This window comes from Lactuca virosa, chromosome 7 (assembly GCF_052849685.1).
Source record: "Lactuca virosa cultivar CGN04683 chromosome 7, Lactuca_virosa_CGN04683_v6, whole genome shotgun sequence".
Classification (NCBI taxonomy): domain Eukaryota; kingdom Viridiplantae; phylum Streptophyta; class Magnoliopsida; order Asterales; family Asteraceae; genus Lactuca; species Lactuca virosa.
The window spans coordinates 183,682,979-183,694,501 of NC_136432.1; the positions used below are offsets into that span (position 1 = coordinate 183,682,979).

The 11,523-nt window shown below is 33.2% G+C and overlaps 2 protein-coding genes across 2 annotated transcripts; both read right to left on the reverse strand.

Annotated features, from left to right (window-relative positions):
• Nucleotides 1-3,578: 3,578 nt before the first annotated feature.
• Nucleotides 3,579-4,536, reverse strand: LOC145125288 (heavy metal-associated isoprenylated plant protein 46-like). Its single transcript, XM_079060766.1, has 3 exons — nt 4,402-4,536; nt 4,233-4,311; nt 3,579-4,023 (listed from the first exon to the last, which is right to left on the reverse strand). Exons 1-3 carry the CDS (start codon nt 4,408-4,410, stop codon nt 3,761-3,763), a joined length of 351 nt encoding a protein of 116 aa, XP_078916892.1. The 5' UTR covers nt 4,411-4,536; the 3' UTR covers nt 3,579-3,760.
• A 3,946-nt stretch (nt 4,537-8,482) lies between these two features.
• LOC145125264 (heavy metal-associated isoprenylated plant protein 46-like) lies at nt 8,483-9,366 on the reverse strand. Its single transcript, XM_079060750.1, has 3 exons — nt 9,257-9,366; nt 9,088-9,166; nt 8,483-8,886 (listed from the first exon to the last, which is right to left on the reverse strand). Exons 1-3 carry the CDS (start codon nt 9,263-9,265, stop codon nt 8,651-8,653), a joined length of 324 nt encoding a protein of 107 aa, XP_078916876.1. The 5' UTR covers nt 9,266-9,366; the 3' UTR covers nt 8,483-8,650.
• Between the last annotated feature and the right edge of the window lie 2,157 nt (nt 9,367-11,523).

Here is an 11,523-nt window from a genome sequence, read left to right on the forward strand (position 1 = left end):
GCATGCTGTTTGCCCACTGGGACTGCTGATACTCCCCAGGGTTGCTGATAACCCATAGATGTTTATTGGTATTGTGTTGTGTGTGGTATTTTGGGGAACTCACTAAGGTTTGTGCTTAAGATTTGTGGTTTACATGTTTAAGTTTTTCTTATATCAAAGTAGGGGCACGGCTCGACTGCATCGCGTCAATGGGGGACTTGTGCACACGATGACTCTTAAATGATACTCTGATAAATGTTTTAAGATCTTGTAGTTGTGATTTGAATAAACACTTAAATTTTTTAATTGATATTTTTGGGTTGAAATTTGGGGTGTTACATTCTTGTTCCAATTACTTGATTAAATAGTTGAAATCATGAGCAGACTTGCCTACTTTTGGTGGTATGTTCTTGTATTTTCAATCACGAAATCCTATTGTCTTATACATATGATTTTTTTCTATAAATAGACCATGTTTTAAACCATTTAAAAGGTCTTCAAGACAGTCCCTGAAAAGCCTTTTCATGAGGCTTAATGATGAAGGAAACTTAAGCCCTAACGGTGTTTTTGCTTTTAGCAATGTACTTTGTTTTCCCCATAAAAGCAATGTACTTTGATTCATGGTTTGAGGTTGAAATTGTTATTTTGACTTCTTGATATGTTGGTATTATTATGAACTCAATTTCTATCTTTATAGTTTATTTTGGCTATGGCTTAATGGGTTAAGTTGTCAAATAACCCTTAAAATGCAAAGCTGGGAAGTTTAGGAAAATTCCCATTTTGTCCCTATTTTGAAAAAAAAATATAGAAAAATCATCAGGGTTCAGATTGGGGATCTGTAAACTCTCAAGGTTTTAATTTTGAGTCTAGTTTGTCCCTGATTTTTTCTAGTACCTGATATTTATTCTAACCAAGATGAAAATCGTCATTTTCATTGATTAGTCATAAATTAGCTGCACGGATATGAAGTTTTGTAAAATTTATAGACAATTATAGAAATCTTATGGACATGAGCGAGTACTTTCTGAAAAGAGAAAATTCTAATCTATTGGAATATGAAAAAAAATATTGTAATTTCTAAAGGTTTAAGTTGTGCTAAAATGGCCTTGAATATGCTATTGTTTTAAGTCAAAATCTGAGAACTTTGCCTAATAACTAATTTGCATGTTTTAGGTAGTAAATTGCTATTCTTTGTTCGTGTAAACTTCTATTAATCCATGTATTTGTGCTTTAATAGGGGAAGGTTTGGAACCTCAGTTCCTACAATATTTGAAGTGTACAGAGGATGCGTTTTTGACAAACGCGAGGTAATCTTGTTGATTTTTAGAGTACTTTGATAAGGAATTCCATATCTTGGATGGATTGGAATGAACCTAGGTTTTTTATGTTTCATGTACCCCAATTGTGTGTGATATGTTATTGGTTATTATGATTCCTTATGTGTATGAGTATTTAGGATGCTTATATGCAAGATTCTTATTCTTTTGATGTGAGAGGTGTGATAAGGCCATGATAGAAAAAGTGTCTTGTATTGATCATATGTGATGTGTGCATTCTATAGTTTATTGGAAAATATTTGTATGTGATGATTTTGGAAAAATCATGCTAGTGAAATGATATCTATAATGATGATATGATATGTGCATGGAAATTGGATGTGATGAAAAATGTTATAACTTGTAATTTATTGTTTGCATGTTTACATAAGAACTTGTGAAGTAATATGCTAGAAAAAAATGATAATAAATATGCATGATTACTTATGGAGGTCATATGTGTAACTCCTTAAAAGATGAATTGACAATTAATTAATTAAAAGGGGAAGACACTAGTGGGACGAAGGCTAGCAACCTAGACATAGGTATGTACCATATCCAGATTATTTGATAGCCTAATGGGTTGAAAGATACCAATAGGATAAGTGTTGAAGCCAATAGAGATGTCGAGTGGTTATTCTAGACAATCACTTGGTACATGGTCCTTGCGGTGGGTGGACTAAAGTGATGTTGGCAAAGCGGTGGGGCCAGCGTAAACATCACGTGAGATTTGGGAGGTGTAACATAGTGGTACTGGCACTGCTTGTACTAATAATTAGACCCATAAATAAGAAGTATCATTGTAATAATTGTAATAATTACAAAGGTGACTGGCAGGAGGTAATTATTAAAGATGAAAAAGAAGGTTAATATTATCCCATAATATTATGGCGGTTAATAAAGTAATAGTTAGTTACAAAGATGAATAATGAAAGCTAACTAAAATGCTTTAATGATGAATTATATTAATGAGCACTATTGTGATGTAAGTACTGTATGTGATGTATGTGATGTATGTGGTGTAAGTGACGTATGTAATGGAAGTCGTGTATGTGATGATTATATGATATATCTTATGTCAAGCTATATGAGTGCTTGAATGCGTACTTATATGATGTATTGTCTGACCCATTTGGGGTATGTATGTTACGTAACACTATATTATGATTGACTCACTTAGCTTATGCTTACACTTGTTTATTTGCTTGTTATTTGTCTTGGATTGGAACATGTAGCATGATATGATGCCTTGGAGAGGATGGGAATCTTTTGGGGTAGTTACATTAATATATTTTAGAGATGATACCACTTTGGACATGTCGTTGAGTTTTCATTACTTACGGTTTTAAGAACTTGTCTTTGGTTGGTTTTATGAACTTTAATTTGATGAAGGTTGCTTTTGGAAATAAAAGTAACATTGGTGATGTTTTCATAAAATTCAAAATAAGACTTTAGCTAACGTATTAAATAAATGTTTAAAAAAAGTTAGTGAAAAATCACAGTGTGACACATGGTCCCTGTAGTTCCAAAAAAAATATAGTTTAGTTCTTAACTTTTTTTTATAATCAAAAAATGTCCATGTGGTTTCATTTGTTATTTTGGATATGTCTGACTACAATAAGTGAAAATGTTGCATGTTTTGATACAATGTTAGAATTTTGTTGTTTTTAGGGACCCTAACTTGCATTTTCTGGAGTCTCCTGCCTTTGCAGAAGTCCAAATTGACATTGCTGCTCAACAACAGTAAGACTTTGTTTCTTTTTTTAGTCATTAATTTGTTTTTGTATAATTTGTGTCTGGTGTGGAATGAATATTACTTGCAATTTTTTTACAGAGGTCACACAAGGAGTAAAACATTGATCTTTAGAAGATGGCATCAACTACGAACTTAATTGTCTTCAAATATATTTTTTTTTATTCTATGACTGTGACAGATGATCCTTCTAATTGGTGTTTGAAGATGCGAAGAGAGAAGTCAAAATATTACAAGCTTTAAATTCCACAATGCTTTTGTATAGGATTCCTATATGTATATAGTTATGGAGTAAGTTCTAAAACTGTACTTCATTTTATAGCAATAGCATACATCCTATTTTTTGTGCAATATCCAATTCCAGATATTTTCTATTTTAGAATTATAATAGGTTGAAATGAAAAAAAAAAAAAAAAAAAACGATTCTGGAAGACTTTATATATATATATATATATATATATATATATATATATATATATATATATATATATATATATATATATATATATATATATATATTTGAAATAAGATGCTTAATAAACTAATTTATATAACGTCGACCAAAATTAGGTTTCCCATATATTACAAACACAATATTACATCAAGGGGCTCTTATTCTATACAATGCAAAATTCCCCCATAGAAAATTTATGCTAATGATGCAGCAATATAAAACTAATTTCTTCTACTCTGTTCCATTTTTAATAATATCTCAAATCTCATATGCATATGCATAGTAAGGCATCCCATAGTTGCCGTAGTAGTATTGGTACGGATTGAAATTTTGTGACGCCACCGTGGGATTTGTTTCCTTTGCGGCATCTGGTTTCTTCTCCTCCACCGGACCAACACTCACTAGTTCTGTGTATCCGACACCTTTCCTTAGCAAGGTCGTCAGTTCAACTGAGTCAATTCCTTCTCCTGTCACTGCTATCTGGTCTTTATCTGAACCCACGAGAGAAGCTGATTCCACACCTGTTAATTAATTTTCAGATCATGATTTAGTCAAGTAATTCAATCAATTTCAATTGAGGTTTACATTTAAGTCGTAAAAGTGAAACTAGCCATTTCTCTGAAAACTACAATCGTTTGAAAAATGGGATACTTGATATACATGAACTTGAGAATGTGACAGAAGTGGTAAAAGAAATTGTGAACGGGAAAATCATGAAACATGATCTTACCGAAGAGACTAACGGCGATTTGAAGAGCCTTACGAGCTTTCTTTTCAGTGTTCATTGTGACCTTCACCACAATCTTTTGCTGCAAAATCAATCCATTACACAAATTGAGATCGAGTATTCCAAAAGTATTCAAAACAGAGTTGAATTGAACGAGTAATAAGGTATGTACCTTTGCCATTTCTGTGAATTAGATGATGATTTGGATCTAGTAAATCGGAAAATAAGAGGATTTAGAGAAGATGTCTGAAGAGTGAAAGTTGTTAGAGGGTATTTATAGAGCGTCGATTGAGTTCACACTTCACAGTAAATCACAGAGGAGGAAAAGGACGAGGTCAACGCCGTGGGAAGGAAACTTCCCACTAGTTACAAATAATTCGATTACTTTTCAAAGCTTTTGTTTGCATGCGTTTCATTTACATAAAATTTCAAATGACCCCTTTTGCTTTTTTTACATCATTATTGTTTAGATAAAATAAGCCTGACATACAAATGAAGAAAGGTCACAAAAGGTGATACACAGAGCTTTTTCTTATATATGTATCTCATTGCTAGATTATTATTTATTATTACAAAAGTAATAATATAAACGACAATTAAACATGTGATTTTGAAATCGGACTTGAAGCTTTCATATTAAATCATTACTAATAACTATTAAGGCTATCGTATTATAATTATTTATAGTAATAAAGAATACATATTACCTAAAAGTTTAAATAAATATTATATTATAGTAAATTTAACATTTCATCATTTGTTTCTTTTAATTTCTAACTTTTAGGTATATTATTTAGAATAAAAAATAAAAATAAAAGTAAAAGATTGATTAATTTTGATCTTAAAAAGTTAACGTATATGATGGTGTTATATTGTATTATATACCAAAAGGCTTCTAGCCTAACGGTACTAGATGTTGCCCTCCCTCCTCGAAATCGAGAGTTCAAGTCTTGTTCGGGACATAGGTGATTCAACTTCAGCTCCAAGGCTCCAGCATACCGTCACAGCGGGATAATATCTAATCATAAATGATTATATGACGGGAGGGATAATATCTAATCATAAATGATTATATGACGGGAGGGATAATATCTAATCATAAATGATTATATGACGGGAGGTATAATGATATATGATTATACATGTTTATACATATATGCCTAATCATAAATGATTGTACATATATGTATGTTCACAAAGTGATTAATCATATATGATTCAGGTGGTTTGTGGCAGATGAGAGGTGGTGGCAGAGGTGGCAGTCAGGGGCGGAGCATACTAAGGGCTAGGGGGGGCTGTAGCCCCCCTGTTTTTTGGCTTATAACTAGTTTTATCTACTAATTCTTATACATATTAGACATAAAATTATAAAATTTAGGCTTTGGCCCCTGCTGTTTTTTTTAAGAAACTATAGTTTTCGTTTCGGCCCCCCCAAATAATTTGTTCAAGCTCCGCCACTGGTGGCAGTGGTAGGGTCGGCTGGTGGTAGCAGTAGTGGTGGCGATGACGATTGTGGTGGTAGAGAAGGTGGCGGAGGAAAAAGGAACGTGCGACGCTGCATAATCATTTATGATTATAATTCTCCCATCACAACAACGATACGTTGGAGCGCTAGAGCGACAAATGAAAAATATATGACTGAGGTTGAATCTCAATTTTTCTACTTTTTTAGGAATTTCAACGCAACCTATATATATATATATATATATATATATATATATATATATATATATATATATATATATATAACAAATTATATTTTATATTAAATTATTAGGCCATATATAAAATCCAATAGTGATATTCTTGATTAAACTTCTTTTTTTTTTAAATTCATCAATAAAAACTATTCATAGTTTGATTTTTTCTAAGTTGAATACTTCTACATAGCACGTTAAAATTGTCTAGAACAATATTTAAAATTTAATGGTTTAAATAAAAAGTTTTGCATTATACATTTTATTAAAGTCATTAAACTTTTAAATAGATATAATTATAAATTTTGATATAATTTTAATTATATTATCACATATTATATAATTATAAATTTTGATATAATTTTAAATATATTATCGTGTATTATTAACTTTAGTCACTATACTATTTTATTAAATTTTTTTACTAAAATAGATTCAAAAAATTCCCCCAACTATATCACCCCGAGATTTGATCGAAACCAATCACTTGTTACTACTTCAAATATACAAACTAGAAACATTTTTGGTTTCAATCATTCAACACTATTTTACCGTACACAATTAGATGTCCATATTTTCTTACCCAACCGATTATAAGCAAACTTATTTTTGAGCATTTTTAGATTTTATTTTTATAAATCAAAAAGTAGCTTATAAACTAGTTTTTTAGATAGCTACTAATATTAGCATTTCAAAGAGTTTGAAGAGCTTTTTTAACATTCTTCCTAGTATAGCCTTTATTAAGAAAAAACTTCAAAAATGTTGTAACAACCCGAAAATCCTTTCGTAGACGACATTAACCTTCCGTTACTTGAATATAAGTGGTGGTAAAGTTATTTCGATTCTAAGCGTATTAATTGAAATAAACTAAAGAAAAGATATTAATTAATATCTAAAAGAATTAATCAATAAATTTAAAAGGGTGTTAATTTTTACCTAAGAGTTTGATGATTAGGGTATTTAAGATGATTCTAAAAAAAGGGGGCTTACTATGAAGTAAGGGGCCAAGGTGTCACTAAAAGAAACTTAATTTGCCAAATAACTATGGTTAGGGAAAATTGGATGCAAGATTGGATAAGGAGGGGTTTATTTACGAAATTCGGAATGTAACAGTATTATAGGGACTTTGATCGATCCAATTTCCATCGGTTCCTCTTGGACATTACGCACGGATTAAAGGAGTAGACAAAAAAATCGATCCTTAGTTGTCCCTTGTGAGTTGTATCACACGTCAGGATTAAAGAAAGGAAAAAAAATCGCATGATCGTCCTTGGGTCTGGTTTGTTATTCGTCAATCAACAGGGGATGAAAGGAATAGCGGCAAAAGAGTATTGGATTTCGCTGCAACCTGGGGAAACTATCCCAAAAAGAGAAGAATACTATTAGGAATTTGCTATGGTACGATTTGGAGTTTATGGAAAGCACAGAATGATAGAATTTTCAGAAAAAAGATGACAACTCCTGCGATGGTAACTGATATCGTAAAGGCATCGGTATTTATGTGGTTCAAACATAGGAGTAACGGTGGTAGCAACAATTTCAATTGGACTAAATGGTGCATTAATCCCTTTGCGGATTAAATTTTAAACTTAGAGTTTAATTTGTTTATATTGAACTCTAATTGGAGGTCTTTTGTATTATTTATCTGTAAATGTAATTCTCTCTGTTTCCCTCCTCCTGCATAGATGAGGTTTGGGTTTTTCCTCTTTCTTCTTAATAATATTTGCCCGTTAAAAAAAAAAAACCCACGTTAATGCTTCTAATGATGTTAATATCACATTAATGTTTATGTGATGTTAATACCACTTATTAATGCACTTCATTGATCACGTAACTAAACGGATAATAACCCACAAATTATTTCATTTCTTTTTTAAATGATTTAAAGTTAATGAGGTTCATTTATTCTTTAGATGAGTGATAACAGTAATCTTCTTGTTGTATTCTTTTAATTATAAATTATTTTGTGTTTTTGTAATTGATTTACACTTTGGGTATTCCAATATGTGTTTTTTTTTTCTAAAATTCGATATCGATAGTGTTGGTGTTTTGTTCTTTTAGTTTGTTCTGTAGCACAAGTGGATGAAATTCATAAGCTTGAATTTTTTCTTCTAATGCATCGATTAGACTACAATCCATTACTGATACATATGAGTTATTAACAAAACAATTTTCCCTTTTAAACATCTCTTGCTGTTTTGTTGTTGTTGAGGCGTTTATCCGAGTTGATTCATCTTCATATTCAGATAGGGTTTTTTTTTTTTAATGATTTGAAATAACTTGTTAGTATTTCTCTTTTTTACATAGCATTGTTCAGAGGTACCTCTGTAGATACATTGTCATCATTCTTGTTCCTTAAGAGTGGAGAAATAGTGGACAAAGTTGTGGGTGCTAATAAGGATGAATTTAGATTTGGATAAATATAATATACAAGTAGTTTATGGAGAGTATATATGTTATTTTAAACTTGTATTTATAAGAGGGGTATAAAAGTCAATATATTACAATCGACAAAGACTTTTTTTTAATTTGAAATAAGATGCTTAATAAACTATATTTATATAACGTCGACCAAAATTAGGTTTCCCATATATTACAAACACAATATGTACATCAAAGGGTTCTTATTCTATACAATGCAAAATTCCCCAATAAAAAATTTAAGCTAATTATGCAGCAATATAAAACTAATTTCTTTCACTCTCTTCCATTTTTAATAATATCTCAAATCTCATATGCATATGCATAGTAAGGCATCCCATAGTTGCCGTAGTAGTATTGGTACGGATTTGTTTCCTTTGCGGCATCTGGTTTCTTCTCCTCCACCGGACCAACACTCACTAGTTCTGTGTATCCGACACCTTTCCTTAGCAAGGTCGTCAGTTCAACTGAGTCAATTCCTTCTCCGGTCACCGCTATCTGGTCTTTATCTGAACCCATGAAAGAAGCTGATTCCACACCTGTTAAATATTAATATTCAGATCATGATTTAGTCAAGTAATTCAATCAATTCCAATTGAGGTTAACATTTAAGTCGTAAAAGTGAAACTAGCGATTTCTCTGGAAAACTACACTCGTTTGAAAAATGGGATACTTGATATATATGAACTTGAGAATGTGAAAGTAGTAGTAAAAGAAATTGTGAAGGGACATGATCTTACCGAAGAGACTAACGGCGATTTGAAGAGCCTTACGAGTTTTCTTTTCAGTGTTCATAGTGACCTTCACCACAATCTTTTGCTGCAAAACCAATCAATTACACAAATTGAGATCGAGTATTCGAAAAATATTCAAAACAGAGTTGAATTGAACGAGTGATAAGGTATGTACCTTTGCCATTTCTGTAATTAGATGATGATTTGGATCTAGTAAATCGGAAAATAATTGGATATAGAGAAGATGTGTGAAGAGTGAAAGTTCTTAGAGGGTATTTATAGAGCGTCCATGGAGTTCACAGTAAATCACATAGGAGGAAGACGACGAGGTCAACGTCGTCGTAAGGAAACTTCCCACTATTTTCAAATAATTTGATTACTTTTCAAAGCTTTTGTTTACATGCGCGTTATTTAGATAAATGTTTCAAAGTACCCTTTTGCTTTTTTACAGCATTATTATTCAAATAAAATAAGCCTCACATACAAATGAATAAAGGTAATAATAGGTGATACATAATACTTTTTCTTATACATGTATCTTATTGTTATTGTTAGATTACTATTTACTAACAAAAGTTATAGTATAAACTGACAATTAAACATGTGGTTTTGAAATTGGGTTTTATTGAAACTTTCATATTAAATTATTGATAAAATTGTAAGTTTGGTCCTTGTGCTATGATATAACCTGATTTGAGATGGTTAGTCTCCCAAGAAGCAAGAGTAAGAAGCACGATTGGAGCAATTTTTCTGAATAATCCTTAATAACAAAATTACAATCCTATAAATACTAATGCAACGATACTTCAATCCTAATTCTACTGAATATGGAAACTTGCAAGTTAGTCAGGGAACATGGGTAGTTCCTTGTATCATGGAGAAATGCATGCAAACTTAAAAGGGAAATGGCGCTAGTGGTCACAGATTGACCAGTTCTTCAATCTTCAATCTTGGAATCGGCGGGGTCTTCTGATAATTCCCTTGGGTCGGTTCTGTTCTTGGGCTGCTGTTGGTTGGACTTCCTGAGTGGACTGGATCGCATCAATACCCCCTTCCAAGAAATCGGACTTGTCCTCAAGTCCGGTAATGAAATATGGAAACCTGAGTTTGAATTCTCTTGAATCTTCCCAGGTTGCTTCAGATGGATCTTGGTGTTTTCATTTGATGAGCACTTGGTTGATTCATGGATCTATTTGGTGGTGTTGGAGGACCCGCTCTGGAACTGGAATGTTATCAGTTAAATCAGATCGCCATTCACTGGGAAATTCTGTCGCAATTGGTTGCGGAGAGATACGTGGACTCATGACATGGGTGGTAGTTGTAGTCAGTAGGCTACTGGTCTGACTTGTTCAAGAATTTTGTAGGGCCCGAAGAACCTTTTAGATAGCTTTTGACTTTATCTTGCTGCTACTAAATGTTGTCGGTAATTACAGAGACGAAGATAAACCAGATCACCCACTTGAAATTGTTTATCCATCCGTTTCTTGTTGGCCTGTTTAGTCATCCAGTTTTGGGCTTGTGAAAGGGTTGTTTTGAGAAGCTCAATGAGACGTTGGTGTTCCAGGAGAGAGGCATCAATGGATGTTATAGTGTTAGAGCCTGTGGTATAGTCGTGAAAGGTAGTCGGTTCACGTCCGTACATAGCTTTGAATGGAGTCATGTGGGTAGATGAATGGAAGCTAGTGTTGTACCAAAATTCTGCTAAGTATAAGTAACGCTGCCAGAAGCGGGGTTCATCATGAACGAAGGCTCGAAGGTACGACTCAAGGCAATGGTTGACGACCTCAAATTGGCCAACCGTTTGAGGGTGGTAGGCGCTCGAATTTCGGAGCTTTGTGCCTAATTGTTTGAACAGTTGGGTCCAAAAATGGCTTAAGAACACGGGGTCTCTATCGGATGTAATGGAGTTGGGTAGCCGTGGAGGCGATAGATATCTCGTAGGAAGATCGTGGCTAAGGAGTGAGCTGTGATGTGGTTAGGGAGGGCCAGGAAATGAGCAAATTTTCTGAGTCGGTCAACAATGACCCTTATGATCATTTTCCGTTGGAGGGTGGGAGATGGGTAATGAAGTCCATTGTAAGATCGTTCCATGGTTTAGTTGGTATGGGAAGGGGTTGGAGGAGGCTGTAAGGCTTGTGGGTGGGGTATTTGGTGGTTTGACAAGTGGAGCATTGGTTAATGAATGTGGTAACCTCTTGTTTGAGTTGTGGGCAATAGAATGAAGATGATATGCGACGAACATTAGCTTGTATTCCAACATGGCCTCCAAGTGTTGAGTTGTGAAATTCCTGCAAAAGTAAGGAACGTACATGTGGAATGTTAGGAATAAGGAGGCGGTTATGGATAAATACCAAGCCGTTGTGAACTGTATGATTTGGGAGTGAAGGCGAATCGTGCTTTAATTTTGCAATCAAACTCTTGCCCTCGGGGTGGTTAGTGTAA

Bases quoted from the DNA above. Each gene is read 5' to 3' on its own strand.
- LOC145125264 (XM_079060750.1), bottom strand. The intron at 8,887-9,087 runs GTAAGATCATGT...AATATTTAACAG, and splicing joins AATCGCCGTTAGTCTCTTCG to GTGTGGAATCAGCTTCTTTC.
- LOC145125288 (XM_079060766.1), bottom strand. The intron at 4,024-4,232 runs GTAAGATCATGT...ATTAATTAACAG, and splicing joins AATCGCCGTTAGTCTCTTCG to GTGTGGAATCAGCTTCTCTC.